Source organism: Bemisia tabaci, chromosome 10 (genome assembly GCF_918797505.1).
Source record: "Bemisia tabaci chromosome 10, PGI_BMITA_v3".
Classification (NCBI taxonomy): Eukaryota; Metazoa; Arthropoda; class Insecta; order Hemiptera; family Aleyrodidae; genus Bemisia; species Bemisia tabaci.
This window is the reverse complement of record NC_092802.1, coordinates 16,786,772-16,805,255: the sequence shown is the minus strand read 5'-3', so window position 1 is coordinate 16,805,255 and position 18,484 is coordinate 16,786,772. Positions and strand designations below refer to the sequence as shown.

The 18,484-nt window shown below is 36.8% G+C and overlaps 2 protein-coding genes across 2 annotated transcripts; both read right to left on the bottom strand.

The window, feature by feature from the left end:
- Positions 1–23: 23 nt before the first annotated feature.
- Positions 24–18,423, bottom strand: LOC109037700 (DEAH-box helicase 15). The gene is given in 16 exon segments (XM_019052488.2): positions 24–543; positions 1,856–1,966; positions 1,969–2,017; positions 3,559–3,749; positions 4,281–4,403; positions 6,129–6,320; positions 7,336–7,481; positions 8,211–8,323; positions 11,701–11,955; positions 12,955–13,131; positions 13,771–13,972; positions 14,389–14,565; positions 15,015–15,155; positions 16,296–16,397; positions 17,181–17,201; positions 18,210–18,423. Coding segments are annotated over 16 exon segments (2,181 nt in total). The 5' UTR covers positions 18,263–18,423; the 3' UTR covers positions 24–415.
- LOC109030781 (piggyBac transposable element-derived protein 4-like) lies at positions 8,372–11,670 on the bottom strand. The gene has a single exon (XM_019041912.2). It carries the CDS (start codon positions 11,053–11,055, stop codon positions 9,292–9,294), a length of 1,764 nt encoding a protein of 587 aa, XP_018897457.2. The 5' UTR covers positions 11,056–11,670; the 3' UTR covers positions 8,372–9,291.
- Positions 18,424–18,484: the final 61 nt, after the last annotated feature.

Genomic DNA, 18,484 nt, shown 5'->3' with positions numbered 1-18,484 from the left:
AATCAAATAATAAGAGACATAACTAATTTTTAACATATCTTTAATACAAAGTCCTACAATTCAAAAGTCTTCATCGTTCAGGCATACAATTTAGTGCAGAAATGATTACAATTGTATTTACAGTTAAACTGCTGCAGCATTAGAAACTCTGCAAGGGTGTAAAAAGGGTTTGAGTATAAAGTAAGATTACTTATGATGATTCAATCATCAAACAGGGTGAAAAAGAAATCAGGATGATGTGTAACAAAAACCGTGTCAAATAATTAAGATATTTGTTTGAAAACTAAAGCTTCTTTTTTTCGGCTTAAGACAAAAGCAACTAGAATAGTGGCATGTTTTCCGGGAGAGAAAACACCTGCAAGTGTCGGAATACTTAAAAGACAGAAACTAACGTGAAAAATTTGCTGACGTGCACTTAGAATCCTTCTTGATACTGTCTTGACTCCATTTTGGTCTGGAGGATTTCTAACTGTCGCTTGGCTTCGCATTGTGGGAAGTTTTGTAGGTCATAATATTGAGGAGCAAGTTTCAGGAGCCACTCCGCTAGGAGAAAACAAATTAAACACATTAAACAGACTTTGGAAACGTATACAACAACCCCTAGCATAAAATGATAGAATTGAGAGCCAGCTAAATTCTGTTGATATTTGATAAAAAGTGATGGGGATCAAAAGCTGTAATCTCTGTCCACACGCCTAAAAATTTGGCAGATTTGTTAATTTTTTAAAAGAAGTGACCGATAAGACTTCGTCTGTAAAATATTGTCATAATTTTTTTGCTAACATGTAGAAAATTCTTGAGAGAGGCGAATAGAAATTCATCTGCTCCCTTTATTATAAATTAAAATTAAAATGATTGCCTTTTCAGACTCCGCAATGAAGATGGCAGGTTTAGATCCTAGATGCCTCACATTAAGTTTACTTCCTGAGCAAAAAAATGATTTAAGTTGAACTTTCTCAGTGCCAATTTTGAGAAAGCAGTGTTCTTTCCAAAACCAAGGCAATTTATAAGTACAGAACCATAAAAAGGTCATCATTTTGAAATTTCTGAGGAAAAAGGGGTTTTTAAAACAGGATGGCTAGTTTGAAAAATGGGAAGGTCATGAATTTTCTACGTCCAAGCATAGAACACTTGATTAGAGCTCAAATAGAGTTTTCTGCCCTCAGCCTGTTAGAGAGATGAGGCACATGCCATGTACCGTTTCATTTTTGCATTTAAAAGAACTAAAATGCTGCCAAACCAGATCCCTGTTGTTCAATACTGACACAAAAAATTCCAGAATTTAAAGCTTGTCGTACTCAGGAGATTGCAAAGAAAATCATATCAAATTATGAAAAATTGATTCGGTCCCAAATATCTTAGTGTAATATGTGGGATCCTTTACTAATTTTTTCATAATTTCATGAATTTTCTTTTTTTAAGTACCTAATTACAAATGTCATGACATGCACATTACAGAAGAAAACAAATAAGACTTTGACTTTTCTTTGATCTAATTCTACCGTTGCAATTAAGAGTCTGCAAAAATTTTTACAGGAAGAAATTTTCCATAGATATTCAATTTGACATCAAGTTTCAGTCAAAGTTAAAACATTCTTCATAACTTCACAACAGAGATTTAGATCTTCACCTCAACGCTTCTAAAATTTGAAAATAGAAAGAGATCAAATACACGAGAAGAGTCACCAGATTTTCATAAAATTTCATCACTTCGGAGGATTTCCTAAAAAGAGCGTTTTTAAATTCCTTGATCTTTTAACTTAAATGCCATCCAAATTTTGCGTCATAAGTTAGCACGATAAAAAATGGTTGACTGAGAAAAGGTTGATTATAAAGAGATATATCTCCGACTTACGCTTAATATCCGTAACCGTTCGGATGTAGTTTTTGGTGGTGAGCACAAATTCATTGTAGATGACCCACTCCGGCTTGTGGTCCAAACATGTCGAAGGGTGAAGCTGCACCCCTGATTATCCTTGATTGTCAGGTAATGGCCGGTCCTTTCGAGATGAGCAACCTGTATTCAAAAAAGCAGAGACGCAAGGTATTATATATATATATTTTTTATTTAGATCATTGACAATCAATCAAAATAATTACTAAGGGGAAACCAAAACACCTCCTGATAAAATGCTGAGTCAAGCTTTCAATTGGGTTCAGCAGATAAGAGACAAGATGAATTGCGATTTCTTGGAAATTGTGTGACTTTCTTTTACCTACAGTGAAAAAATTTAGAGTATGGAAAAGAAAAAAAATTGAGTTAATTACCTTATTTTTTTTAGATGAATAATAGTAAAACTTTGTGAATCTGAGCTTATCTTGCAAAATAGATGACAATGCATAAACTTTGTCATATTGAAATGGAATTGCGCGGTCCCTTTCTTCTACACTGAGCCCACCTTAACTCTGTTTTTGTAAAAAATAAATTCATTGTCTTTACAAGTACGGTAAAAGAATTATCAGAAAAATGCCTCAAGTAAACAAAAGGAGGTTCAAACAATTAATATCTTGTAAGAATAATCAAAGAGGCCCAAAGATGAGCAAATATGTTGAGCTTTCACATGGTCAGAAAATTCTGGACCTTTGTTGAAATTAGAGTTGGGCCGAAATGGAATTTTCGCGTCACCGGAACCGGAGATCGGTTTTTTGTATCCGGCCGGATCCGGATACCGGATAATTCAAAAAAGTATCCGGCCGGATCCGGATAGTACCGGATCCGGATAGTACCGGATCCGGATAGTTTTGAAAGCACCGCCGCCGCATGCCAATCCAAAGTCACAGCAAATCAAAGCCTGTCTTGACGGAAAATTATTCGGTCAATTTCTGTTGATGAGAATCTCTAAATGAACGAGAGAAATGGATGTTTCAACCGATCACAAACTTAATTGGCCTTCGTTTCGATATTACCGAAACAAACAGCGTGCTGCGACACTACGATGAATGCGGAGTTTTGCACCGACTAAAAACGGGGAATTATGCATATGTTGGTGGTGTTGTTGTTTGTTATTCACTTTTCCATCTGCATCTATGAAAGTGAAACACGCGGGTCGCGGACTTAAGGAATTTACGTTGCGATCGCGTCAATTAGCAGAACATGTGCGTTATACAGAAAAAATACAGAAAATTGAATTGATAGGGAAGAAAAAAGAAAGAATATCACCAAAAATTTATCGAAATTTTCAGGGTCAAAAAAACACTATTCGGCGGGTCCAAAAACCGGATAGCGCGATTATCCGGCCGGATCCGGATACTCGCGAAAATCGTATCCGGCCGGAATATCCGGCAATCCGGATAATCGCCCAACTCTAGTTGAAATTTTAGTACTTTTTAAGTGCTCCTTGAACATTTTCTAAAATTCGAGACTATTACTTACATGATTACATTAGTAGACACCATACAAAGAAAATTTGAACTTATCATACCAACAGAACAACATACTACAAACAACAGTAATGGTACAAAGGAATTAAAAAATGTCCAAGAGCGCTCAAAACAGATAAGTACTTCCAGTTCCCTGAATTCTGGGAAAGTTACCGCAACTATGCTCCAAAAACATACCTGCATAAAGAAGCCAGTCACGAGCGACTTCCTGATGTTGAGATAGTAATCTTTTGACGTGAACTCTGTCGAAGATCGCTTCAGGGCAAACCTGTCCATTATCCTGGCGAGCTGTTGCCTTACATTATCTGCCGATTTTAATGATCGGTAGTTGACGAAGTTATCATAACACCATTGCGGGTCTTCCGAGTCTACGGAAGTTGAGACAGAAAAAAAGTTACAAGTTATCAAAAGTTCCTACCAAACTACAAATTTTGATTCCTCAATGATACGAAAATAAGTCAAAGGAATGAAGATCATAAATAAAATTAAGACTGCGCAGAAAATTTGGACGCTTCCATAATTTCTTGGACTTTTTTGTTGAACAGTGATAATTCAACAAATCTATTTTTCTCCTGATTTTCAAAATTGTAAAAAAGCATGATGAAAGCTTATAATGGCAGTTGGTTGCTGTTTTCTAACTGACGGTGCTATGTATCCTAAGTATACCTATTTTCAGCATCATTGGATGAATTTTGGGACTATTCAGACGTTCTCAAAGGTACTGATTTTAGATAAATTAAATTATTAAGTTGGGAGCAAGTCACACCAAATTGTTAGGGAATGGGTCAATAAAACATATTATTTCATCAGAAAAAAAAGTAAAACACCTAGAACAGAATTGTGATAAATAGAGCTGCTTGAGATTGCAGAAGTAAAGAGAAATTGATAGCTTTACTTACTCTGTCTAAAAGCATGGTAGACATTGAGGAGCGTCAGATGGTCACCGTCTATGTGGGCAAACCTCATTTTGGCGTCATCAGCTGCTTTTTTCGCTTCGTTGGGTCGGATGAAGCACTGTGGGACTAAACAAGCAAGGGAGGGGGACAGACAAGTTCCCGACCATCCAACCATTTAGTTAACGCCAAAAATACCTACGAGCTATCAATAAGTTACAATCTTGCCGCGAAGATATCTACTTCATTATTGACTGATAAAAAAAAGTGTCAACAGGACACTCCAATGAAGCAGATATCGCGCAGATTTTCATGACATTTTTTAAAAATACTGCGAACATTGGAGCTATCATTTTTCTTAGATACAGGGACTCTTTTAAGTCATTTTTTTAAATTCACAATCCGCCTCCATACAACAAGATACATAATTAAATCGGACGATGGAATAAATTCATGGGACATAAAAATGTAAAAATTAAGTACTGCAGCATGGAGTATTATCATAGGGTGTGACTATTCGTCACCAGAGTAAAAAGTTTACTGCAGTAAAAATTAGTTCCAATTTTATTAAAAAACGTCCTTTTTCTTGGGCATTTTCTTTACTCTGCATAAGGGTCACAAGAATGAGTTAAGACCACAAAGGTAAAAAATTATTGCACTTTACTGGTTTTACCCCTCATTATTTGCTAAAGAAGAAAGAAGGGGGGTAAAAAGTGTCTATATGGGAAAATTTCCTCTTCAGAATGACAAGTTCTCTTGGCTTCCAAAATTCCCTGACTTTTCAATCTTGCTTTGGGCATAATTTTTCATGACAATCCTTTTCACAAAAATTTTGTGGTGCTAAGTCTCTTGGAATTGAAAAAATTCAAAATTCAAGAATTTCTAATATTCATCGATTGAGCATGGGGCAAAAATTATTAAATGTCTTGGCCAGAGGAAAGAACGTTCAGTTCCTCAGCGAAAGTCCCTAACTTTTTAGGGTTAGGCAAAATTCCCTGACTTTTCCAGGTTACAAGGGAAGGAAACAACTTAGTGTTACCCACAAAGATAAATGACGTAGCCCACATGAAATTTTGCAGAATCTAGCAGGAAGAAACTAAAAGAAAGGCAAATTTAAGAAAGCACATATCTGCTAAGAGCAATCGATTGCAGAAGTGTTGTTCCAAAATAAGTCAAAGTTGGTTCCTTTCTAATACACGCTGACCGATAGAATCTTACGCGGCTGATTACAGCTTGGATCAGAAAACAATGAATCCAATTCTGCTCACAAATACATTAGTCATTCGATCAAGTTTCAGCAAGATTGCAACTTAAAGAGAAATACAAGATACAAGAAGCCAAAAAGCAGAACAGTGCTACACAATTGAGCTTAGTCACCAGGTAAGCTTGACAAGAGTTGACGAAAATAAAAGATTTTGAATGATGGAAAAGGACCCTGATTTAATCATACAATGAAGAGATCAGTTAATAAGATAATTTGCCACAAAGATTTTGTTACTGACAAGAGCAAACATTTTTGAGAGATTTAATGGATCTGATGACTGAAACATCAAAATTTGGGTTGCAGCTAAGGGGCAATAAGTTTTTTACCTTCCTATTTTAAAACTCTCTTTTCTCCAAAATGTTCAAAGCTGGGACCTTTTTTCGTCTATTATTCACAAAGAGTCGCAATGCTCCCCCCCTCTCAACTGAAAAATCGCGATTTTAGAAGAAAACATGCTCCACCAAATAAATTTGACGCTTTGGTGATTAATACCAGGCCAATATTGCTTGCCGCGTTCAGAAAAAGGTTGAAGTTGAACTTTGGCCACAAGTAAACGCTCGGAGGCGATATCGAACATGAGTAATGAGTACCTGACAGCATTGCTGTGATGGACAAAATTTCATTGGAGCAGTTGTGATTACAGGAGGCGATGAGCATTTTCGCTAGTTGTGGATCGAGGGGAAATTCGGCCATAATGGCACCGAGATCTGTCAGGTTTCCATCATCATCCAGCGCAGCAAGATAGTTCAACAATTCTAATGCCCTCATCAGGGTTTCCGGAGCTGCAAATACAATTACAGAGGTTTACTACTGCACAGTTATTACAATATTTTTTACAAAAATGTCTTCACACAATATTTTTTACCCTTATCTTTTTTACAACACCAATAACTTTAGTTTCCTTCTTGTTGAACAAACTTGAACACAGATTATGATCATACAGATTGGTTAATGTGACAACATATTGACAGCGTAAGTCCACAATCACGTATCTCGTTTCCGATGTCTATGTTATTTTTTTAAAGGAGAACAAATAGACATCATTCCTTTGAGTTTTTGCGGAATTTTCTTCTCACAGAGAAGAAAAATCATGGGAGTTTTAAAGAACTGCCGTTGAGTAGTTTTCCGTTTAAAAAATAAAGTATGACAGGAAGTCTGCAACGTCGCAACCTGAGTTATGTGATTGCCGACTTATACCGTCGATATCTTATGTAGAGACTCTTGACTACAGAGGGGAAAAAACTCGTTCAAGTACAATTTTCCCTTTGAAGTTACGTTGTTTTGACACAATACTAGTAACGTTCAGTCAGAAATTAGCTGTAGAATTTCACAAAGGGTGGAGGCTTCTTTCAATACAATTCTCAACTCAGACCCTACTCAGCGTACTTCCATAAAACTTCATTTTTGCACTTAAGGCTCTTTCCAGTAACTCGGCAGATCAATACAGCCCAGCTTTCTAATTTTCCACTTCCTATTTCAGAGAGATCTTATGACAAAAATCAGGATTGGGCAAGCAGTCAAGGCAGCCACAGTCTGGCTCGCCATCTAATGAGAGATCATCCTCACCGCACCGCACCAGGCCTGACCAGCAAACATTGCAAAGAATAGAGGAACAAGACGCACCAGTCAATAGACACAAGTTGTGATCTTTCATGCATATAGATCGATTAAGGTGATGTCATCAAGGTTGTGTGCAACAGACCCACATAAATTATTGGATTATAATACAGGTGCAATCTGTTAAGGATATAAGTGATCAGTTTTTTCTGAAAGGTGTGCAATTGAAACCTCTCTTACCTGGAGGATCCATGAAATCGAAATGTACAAGATCATCAATTCCTAATTTTTTAAGTTGCAACACAACTGAACCCAGATTGGATCTTAAGATTTCAGGATATGTGTTCGCCTGCATTTCATTCTTAAAAGCTTTCTCTGTGTATAACCTGCGGACAAATAATAATCCATTATGATGCAATTTTTCACCGGCTGAACTCTTGTTTACAGAATAGCTGAAGTACTTCAGTTGTCCCATCAAGGGTGGTCAAACTGAGGTTACCTCTAATTTTAATAGAATTTTATCTAATTAAGGCATAAAAGCACAGTACAACTTAATGAGGCATGTTTAAGTTTGATCCAGGCTTTGGGAAGTTCCCAAAAAATATCCCTTGTCTACCGATGAGGCGATGAAATCCAAAGTATGAGACACTTAGCATTTATCTTCTGTCATTCGGCTTGAATATTAATCAGCCTCCACATAGTTTACCTAGCTATTCGAAGTACATGCGTACTTTTTAACTTAGAAATTGGCTTCACCTCTGCTTTTTTTTTTTCTTTCATGTGACAAATATTATGAATTTAGAGAGGGATTTTCTTTGTTTCCCTGAGTTTTTAACATTGTTCAATTTTTCCAGATTTTCTAGTGAATGGGAACCCTCAGCGTTTATATTTCCTAATAATTCACTGCTTTTTTCTGTTACATTTTATTCAAGTTGAACTCAACACCTCTCTATAGAGAGATCAAACGTATCCTAATCAGTCTTTCGATCAAAAATCTTCCCATGTATTTTAGAAAAACTCTATATCCATAAATCAACAAAATTTTGCAGGAAGTCTTTTATACCGGTTATAGCAATTTCAAATAAAATTCCAGCATACATAAGAAAACAACTCACCTAAAACATTTGCCAGGACGAGTACGGCCGGCACGACCAGCTCTCTGCTGCGCAGAAGCTTTACTGATCGGGGAAACTAGCAAGGATTCGACACGAATTCGGGGATTGTAAACCTGAAATGAGGATGCGAACCCTTATTAATTTGTTTAAAATTGACGAGAGTGCAACAACTTAGGGACTGAGTGTCGACACTGATTAGGCTTCTGACTAATTAGCACTGGCTGCGTTGTCAGCTTCCAGAATGCCAAAAGACTTTTGATGAAAAGTAATAGTAATAAAAAGTCTCTTGTCTATAACTGAAAGAGTCTGTGAAGCCATTCGTACTTATGCAGCATGTGTGTGCCTCACAGCAGAAAAAAGTGGAGGGAATTGGTCAGTGGCATCCATTTTTTTTAGTTATGGACTGAACTAAGCTTCTATGAAATTTTTCTGATTTTTTATTTAACCCTAGATGTCTCAGAAACCCTGCTTTCAAAAATGCCAAAAATAGAATCCGTTTGAAACAATACTTTAGGGGGGCACTGATTTCTCAATTAGGAGAACTCAACATCAGGCATCGCCCTGCTGTGTCAACTTGACTGTTGGCTTTTGATCAGTCTAATTTTGATGTACTGTGCCTTTTCAAAGAGATGCTTTTTTGAGCTTTTTATTAACCCTTTGACTCCTGAGTATGTGGTTCAGAGCGCGCACCCCTGGCCTAGGTTAGGAATGAGAAATCATGCATAATTGACAGCTTTTAGTTTTCTTACCGTCATTCAATTATTTCTCCTCCAAATAGCTTGAAATTTTGTGTGTGTCATGCCGAGGGTATGAGGAATGAAGATCAGTCATCAAAAGTTAATTTCCAGCACCCAAAAAAATTTTATAATCAAAAAACACTAAAATTTAAGATTTTTTACTTTTTTTTTCTGAAAAATTATTTATTTATCATCACTCAAGTGGCAAACTATCACCAAAGAAGAAAACATGCGAAAATGCATTCTACATGCTTTAGTAAAAAATTTCAATCTTTGAATTAAAAAAAAATCACTTCATAAAAACACTAAATCTAAGACAACAACCGAGGCTTGAAAAAGTTTCCTCAAAATTTTAGTTGGGTGTGATATTTCTGAAAGCATGGTGCAACACATAGGGTTACTCTACAATCAAGACACTCATAGCGACTTTCTCTCCTCTTTTGAACTCCTAATTTTGTATTTGCACAGACAAGACATTTACGGGTGACGGATATCTTCTTTTCAGTAGGCGGAATGAATGTTGGAAAGTGGCGTCCAAGTAGTCTTAGGGGTGTTTCACTTGTCGATGGTTTTCCACCTGATGGTCTTCTCTTTGGTCCTTGATGCTGCTCAATTATCTTCAGTTTGTACTCATAAATAGATACTTTTTTGTTAGTCACTAATTGAAAAAGAACATGTGCGTTCAAGATAGAGCTGTCCAGGAGATGAAAAAAAACTTTCTTGTACCATTTGACGGTCCTCCTCACACTCTCAGTGCTGCTCAAAAGTTGGTCAGTGTGATCTACACCCCCCATATTTTTGTTATAATTCAAAATGCAAACTGGCTTGAGAACAGTATCAGTGATGTGCGCTTTTTTCTTAGGGGGCTCGGCCATGGAGAACTTATCAATTGTTGACAGCATGTGCACATCTCGTTTGTCAGTGTATTTTAGAGCCATCATCCCATCTGAAAACTTAGCAAAAACTTCTCCTTTTTGTAGTGGTGGGAAAATAGGCATCCCTTTTCTGTTTTTTTTGACAGTTCCACAAATATTAGATCCTTTTTGCCTCAACAGAACAGCTAGAGTTGGACTGGTATAATAATTGTCAACAAATACGTTATACCCTTTTTTGAATAGAGGCTCTAATAAAGTAGTGACAATAGCCCCACTTTTGCCAATATGATACTTATCTGCTATTTCAGTCTTAGCACCTAAGTATAACATTATGTCCCAGATATATCCACTGTCACTCTGGCAAAGTTTATAAAATTTGATACCAAAACGGGCTCTCTTCGTTTTGATGAACTGTTTGAAACTTAGACGTCCTTTGAACAACAAAAGTGACTCATCAATGCTGAGGTTCTGGAAGGGAGTGTACAGATCTTTGAAGCTCTGTCTTAATTTCTCAAAAGGAGCACGGATTTTATACATACGGTCATTCTTCGGTTGCTCATTGTTTGAAGAGAAGTGTAAAAATTTTAAAATGGCTAGAAATCTGTCCCGTGACATCAATTTGGAGAAAATTGGTACATTCAAGATATCCCTGGTTGACCAACAATCCCGGATATCATTCAATCCATGCACTGACACCAGCAACCAGACACCAAAAAATAAATATAGTTCATCCACAGTCAGATCTGTCCACTTAGCGAAGGAAGAATACCGACCAACGCGGCCCATCGCCTCACCAGCATAATCTACAAAGTTGTTTGTCTCAGTGACAATCAATACCATGAGATCTTCATTAAAAAACTCTTTGAAGAAGTCAAGCTCCCTGTTTTCACATGTCAAATTGGAATTATATCCGACATTTACCTGGGTGAATGGATGGGGAGAGGGCCTTCGCTTTTTAGACTTCCATTTGATATTGGCAGTATCGAAGTTGAACTCATCATCTGAACTACTGAGTTCATGAACTGGCTCACTCTCTGCTACATTATTATCAGGGTCCACTACACCACTTTCTATATCGTCAATATTTTCCACTGAATTTTGTATGGAAACAGTATCACCACTAGAATCATCATCTTCAACAGGTAGTTCAAAATCCTCATTTTCACTCTCTGATTCACTCTGTGTTACAAGTTCCCGGATTTCAGATTCATTCAAGACACCTTTAGCACTCATTCCGACACTCAAACTAAATATCCGCCGCGAAAAACCCGGAAAAATTGCGATAAAAGCAGTCCGAAAGTGGGCATTACAGACATAACCCAACAACTAATTTGTAAACAACATTCGGCGAGGAAAATCATGTGTTGCTGAGGAACGCCGGCAACGAAACTTGTTTACGATTATTCCATCATGTAGTTCATTTCATTGCCGACAGATAGCACTACCTATTTAACCCTCTGCGACAAGCGATACTCGCTCAAGAGCGGCAAATACAAAAAGAAGTTACGAAACGACTATAGTCGGGCGTAGGCTGTGGGCGCGGTTTTCGAAGGACGACTTAAGTCGGGCGTAGGAGTCAAAGGGTTAAATTTGTTGGTTTTTTCACAAAATTTTACAAAAGAGAAATTATGCCACAACCATGCCAAAATTCCTTGCCACTGCTCCATTTTAAGCCTTCTAATATGATGGATCGCAATCAAGGCAGAGTACAACAAGAAAATGGTTGAAAACGCAGAAATTAAGTTTGAGTATGGGCAAAATACTGGACTTAGTCTGATCTCAAAAGATTAGTTCCAGATAGGGGCTGTTAAGCAATTTTTCGAATAAGTTTTCATTGAAATGTGCATGAGAGGAAGATAAAAGGCAGTTGACTGATACCTTCTGTTTGGCAAAACCAGGATCAATGACAAAAACGACTCCGTCAATGGTGAGTGAGGTTTCAGCGATGTTAGTTGAGACAACCACTTTCCTTCCGATAGCTCCGTTTGCCTTATTGGGAGGCGCAGGCTCAAAAATTCGTTGCTGGAGGTTTGGTGGCAGTGTAGAGTACAGTGGAATGCATTTCAGTTCACCAATGTCAGGACCAAGATTGTCAATTTCTCTTTTGATTCGTTTACATGCTTCTTCAATTTCCTACGGCATCAGAACGCAGAATTATGTTGTTGAAAAGATAATCAGTTAAGGCAAGACACTCTCTACGTTTAACTAACATAATACAGAAACAAAAAGAATTACCTAAAAAGATGTATTAATGCTAAGTTTACAGAATACATGTTGAGGGGTTTTGTTCCAACCTTTGTCTCCTATATCATTACTTTTTTTCTCTCTCTCAGCAGCTATGTAAGAGATTGAGCTAAAATATTCAAACGACAGGTTATGCTTAAGGGCAGCAGGTGGAATGGTAAAATTAGATTGCTTCATTGGCCATTAATTCCCTATGGATTGATTAAATATTCAATATACGAATACTTGGGAATACATGATGTTCGTGAAATTTGTCAAATTTATTTATTTCAGATGTTCACAACCAAAGAGTTTTCATGTAATTTCTATCTGTCTAGCCAAAAAAATACAAAAAAAAAAGAGGCAAAATTCCAAGAATCTAAACTATGGTTTCCACTGATCAAATTGCCGTGACACTAGCTTTTCCTATCAACTGCATATGTGATTGATATTCCATAGACAGTTTCATTGACTACCCATGGATAGCACCTTTATATTACAGCCAATGCAATAAAAATGTGCCATTCAAAGTGTCGACTATTGTGACCATTTTGACCTGTCATACGCAACAAAAAATCGATCACTATGATCACCCTAAGAGTGAAAGTGTCAACTAACTGACATTAGGTGATGAAAGTCAATTATTTTCAGTATGAAGACTTATTTTTCTTTCCATTAATGCAATATGATAATACAATTATCAACATTAAATAATGGTGTATAAAATGTCTAACACTCTTATGTAAAAGATAACGGTCTGCAAACAAAAGGAGGGATGAGATTTAAGAGTGTAGATTATTAAACAATTTTTCCATCTTTATGCTAAAATTTAGAGAGCTAAATACTACATCTAATAAGTACAAACATACTTCACGGAAGCAATTAATTTTGAATTTTTGGGACTATTACCTCTTGACCAGTGAGGAACAGCAGAATGTCACCTGCGATTTCTTCACACATGTGGATTTGGACGACTGTTCTGATTGCAGCTTCAAGATAATCTCTTTCAGGCTCAGGCGTGTAATAAATTTCTACTGGATGCGTTCTTCCAGGCACGTTCATTAAAGGTGCATTATCAAAATATTGCTGTGGGAAAAATAAAATCCTTAATTATGTTTATAAGCGACCAAATCTGAACAATTCAACCAGGGTGTGTGCAGATTTCTCGGGATTCCCATTATTTCTTTATTTTCCTAATTTTCCTATAATTGCTGACCTTGAAGCACACTCCCAATTGTACACACCCCCCCCCCCCCCCCCCCCGTTAGTTATACTGACCTATATGCTGCTTTTCTTGGTCACAGTAAATCCCGTGCCTATCTCTCTTTTTCCAAAATTCCCTTGATTTTACAGATTTACTCTACTAAAATGATAAAAAGTCCCTTACTATCTCAAACTAGTATCTACCTAAATAAATCAAGAAATTAGAAGAGGAAGAAGAAAAAATAATGTCTTCTATTTATTTAAAAAATTATCTGAAATTTATTAAAAAAGTTCTGCTTTTATTTCTACTTTTAAGATTTCTCAAATCTTTAATTGAATTTGGAGGAAGAGAGTACTGTTTTAGTCAAGCAAGGAAAAAAAATGAGCCATTTCCATAATATCCTGTTCTCCGAGTTCTTTAATTTCATCCACTATTCAAGACTTTTTAGCTTCAAGAAATTAATTATAAATATTCTCAAAGAAGACAGATTTAAGTAGAAAAACTATTGGAGGGGTTCTTACCTGGAATTTACCAGCATCTAAAGTGGCAGACATAATAACAAGTTTGAGATCCGATCGCTGTTTGGCGACTTCTTTTAAGACTCCCATTAGAATATCTGTGGCAAGGGTACGCTCGTGAGCCTCGTCAAGAATTACAACTTGATAGTTGTCTAACATCGGATCGGACATACCCTCTCTTAGTAACATACCATCAGTCATGTACCTACAGAAGAAATTGAACTTAATAATTGACGAAAATAATTATTAACGAAGACTTCGGATAAATCTGACTTTTAACACTATCTGTTGGTGCTTGCCAGGACCAAATAGTTAACATTTGATAGTATTGCTGTCTATCAGCATTTGTTGGAACTTCACTTTGATGTAAGATGAGTTACAGTGGAATCACAGTCACCGACAGATTTAGGTATTTACATCTTGTATGATCAGAAATTATTTTATCCAGTTTTACGGGTTTAGGTTGATTTTTATATTTTTTCTATTTATCATTCGAATAATGGCTGCAAATCGACTGAAACTTATTTGGTTTCATTTAACTCCATAACTCCAAAACAGAAAAGAATCAACAACTATACATGAAATAACTAAATAAGAAAAGGGCAGAAAATTGTTTCTTACTTAAGTATTGTCCTTGGAGAGGAGCAATCCTCAAACCTAATACTGTAACCAACTTCTTGGCCCAGACTGACATCCATTTCTTCTGACACACGCTGAGCAACTGACATAGCAGCCACTCGTCTGGGCTGCGTACATGCAACACCTTTTGAGCCCATTGACTGGGAGAATTCAACGCACCTGAAAAGCAAAATTATAAGTCATCATTAAAATACAGCTCTTAGCGCGCTAAAAATTGGCACAAAACTCGTGCCAGGAATTCTGATGCACCGGCTCACCAACCGGTCTCCGCTCCAAGTGGCAGCCTCCTCCCTACTAGCCTGCCCTCGAATCTGATTTTTTTCAGCTTGGCCATTAAAAAATTCTATTTTGAAACCTCAGTATGCTTAGGAGGCAGTAAGTTGATTTTAAAAAAAAATATTGAGATTTAGCTGGCGCCAAATTTCTGTGTATTGTGTGGATAATTTTTTTTAAGGATTTGATTATGCCGTGATCGTTGGAATCAAGTCGAATATTTAAAATTATGGTTGAACTTTTTAATGTACTTATTTGTGGCTTGAAAAAATAAACTTACAAAAGATTTTGTGCTTTTCTTTCAATAAAGTATACTTCATTTTGAGGAAACTCACCATTGTGGAATTTGAGTAGTCTTGCCAGAACCTGTTTCACCTACCAGTACAATACACTGATTTTGGGCTAGCAGTTTCATGAACTCTTCTCTATATTCAAAAACAGGGAGGGTGATCCTTTTCCGCAACAACTCTTGATACCTGAAAACAAACAGTATTCTTTAAAGGTGGGGCAAGAGCTTTTTCCTTCTTTTCGATACATTACAAAGAGAAAAAATGATACCTAAACCATGTAACTTTCTGTGATAATTGTTTTGAAATAAATTACTTGAAATAGGCGAAAGGCAAATATATCCTTCAATTTCGCGCAATGCATGTAAATATCCACTCTGGAGTTCGAAGAGTTGCTTGCTTCATTTCCATGGGTGAGAAAGAGAAAAATCACACAAATTTCATCTCAACATTGCGACAACAACTCCATATTTCCTAATGGCTCGTTAAATCAAAAGAGACTAGGTATTTTCCATCTCAGTATTGGTGGAGATGCGCCATTTTTCAAGCAATATTTAATTTAAAAAATGAGAAATTCCAGGACTTTAACCTAAATATTGCTATAAACGAGCAATTTTTCCAGTGATTTAATGAAATAATTGAAAAATTTAGGGTGATCCACCTAAAAATTGGCAAAAAACTATGTTTTTTCTTCCATTCCGTGTCACACCTATTCAAAAGGGTTCAAGAGTGTGAAAAAGTAGGAAATGACGCGAGTTTTATCTGGAGATAGGAAGAAGTCCCTGATATTTCCTGCGAATTCGTGGAATCAAAATAAATTACTCACTTTTCATCTCCGTATCAGTTTTCACTTCAAAACCAATGCATAAATGCAAATTTCCCAGTGGACGATTAGGATCACACAAAGTCACGCAATTTTCAACGCAATATTGCAGAAAATTTTTCTATGGATGGAGCAAGTTTTTCATAAACGCCCTAATTTTGGATCAACAAAAACCTATGATTAAGAGTATGACATGAGTTTCATCTGGAAATTGCATGAGAGGCGCGATATCCCCAGCAAATTTGTGAAATCTAAGTGAATCACTCACTTTTTATCTAAAGATCGGATGGAATGTGCGACTTTTCAAGCGCTTTTGTAAAAAAAATGAGAAATTACGCAATGATCACCTCAATATTGTGGCATATATGCGCAATTTTCCAAGGGTCTTGCGAAATCTTTTTTACATTTAAATGAGTTAAAAGGAGAGGTTCTCATTTTAAGAATAGAAACCTAAAGTTGGGCATGGTTTTGACATTTTTACATTTGCCTGCAATCTTGGTACCTACCTTGGTGTAAAAGGTAATTTTGTGTATGGGTTGAGTGAGATATTCTTTGGGATAGCAGGAACAGCTGGCACAGCGGGAGTGGTCGAGGATGACCCTGGTAACCTGTAACATAAAAAAAAATGGTCAGACATGCACACTTATTGTTCATTCTGAGTGGAACTTTTTGTCAGGAATTTGAAATTTAAGTACTGATTCCTTCATACATTTTCGAGAGAAACATGATGTTCCTACTGGTTTTCTCTGAAATTCAAAAAAGGCTCTCAAGGACAGAAATGGAAGGAATATCCTTTGCTATCCTGAGAGTCCACCTCTATATCAAGTTCAACCCTCCATGCAGTGATAGGGAGCAACTAAGCAAATTTTATTCAGAGGTTCGGTATTACTTTCGTACCCGAACCTTGGAGCTGCACTGAAACATGAGATACACACATTTGAAATGGTTCCTTTGAATATGTATGTAGGGAGCATTTTCTATTTTTTTCTTCTTTTCAAAGTATTTCTCCAGCGAATTGTACCACTTTGTTGCACATACCTACCCATTTAATTTTTTTAAATGTTCAATGCAAATTCTGACATTCTGACAGTCTGAAACTGACATTTTTAGAAAAATCGAGTTACCTCGTTGCACGTTCAAAATCTACATTAAAGGTTCCGTGTGTGCGTGGGGAAAATTTTGTAACCCTATCATACACTGGTTATGAGATACGGAGTTTCAAAAATTGCGATTTGCATACGAATCGGTGAGGCCAATGCGCGGTTTTCTCTCGATATCTCGAAAAGACTAAAATGGAGTTACGTACTTTTGGGCTTTGGGGTACTGACATAATTTGATGAAACTGAGAATGAATAAATAAAATAAAATATTTCGACGGCATCCATTCTTACCTTGCGACATCATCAGTTTCCCTGAAATAAAGAAAAAGAAAACAAAGATATTAGCATGATGATTAAAACATATTTAGAACTGCATAACCTTAAGCTCATGTTAAAAAATTAGCTCTAAAAGCGTCAAACAAGGTTTGGTCTACAAAAAATTTTGATCTAGGGCAAAAGTTTTACTCCTAAAGCAAGAGGTGCTGTCAGGATATCATATTGAACTGACGGCACAAATGCAGATTGCTACCAAAGTGCATCTCTCCTCTGTTGAAGAAAACCATTAACTGTGAACAAGAACCTCTTCTTAGGAAACCAACATTTCAGCTAGACGTGCAGGAGCCACAATGACTTTTCTCGCAATGAATGATAGTTCACTATGAATGTGACAAATTATCTGATTCTCTCGACAAAAGGGTGTTGGTGAAAGGTTCCTAGTGCCGAGGCTTACAAGACATCATAGTCTCAAGACTAAGTACTCGTAACAGGCTGCGCAAGCAGGGTGCGAAGTGAGGTTAGTTTACAAAAACACAACAACTTTCCACAGCACTATCAAGTGCTGAAGGGAAATTAACCTAGGAAAGTAGTATGACAGAGATGCTACAATTTCAAGTACTTCAAATGGCATAAGCTGTTAAAGAATGCAGTAATAAACGTTGCGTACTTATGTTCCCTGGACGGTATACCGTAACAAAAAAACAATATGAGATTTGGGAGCGTCCAGCGACTCTTCGGAAGTGACATTAAGATATCCTCAAATTAAGCAAATCTAAGGAGAAAATTTTGGGCGGTAGGAGGGTGTGCTCTGAGGAAAGATCTCTACATGGAGCCTGAGATCGATTGCATGTAAGTTGAGGAAGCATCTAACGGCTGAACAACAAACCATGATCCAGAGTAAAGGCAGCCTAAAAAGAGTTGATTGATCGCGTGGACATCATGATTCAAGGAAGATGATTGCGAAAATATCAAAAATTATAGTAATGTTGGGGAAAAGTAGCAAAATTTCAAAATCATTGGGTGATCAGCAGCGAGGAGGCTTACCGTCTTTTGACGATGTACGGATCGATAACTGCTAGCCGTCGTTTCTGACTCATTATGAAGGTACACTATGCGAAATCACAGCTTAGAGAATTCTAAATTCATTGAAATGCCGGTGAAAAAACAGATCAGAATAATTTTAAAGGCGGAAAATCGACAAGATTAGCCGATCGTCAACAAGCGTGCAAATTTCACTACGGTACAGTTGGTTCGAAAAAGGAGATTCAAATTTCCCATAGGATTGACACTTATGTGCACTTATGTTCAAATTAGATAAA

Excerpts from the sequence above, each read along its gene's own strand:
- LOC109030781 (XM_019041912.2), bottom strand. The coding sequence starts at position 11,055 with ATGAGTGCTAAAGGTGTCTTGAATGAATCTGAAATCCGGGAACTTGTA.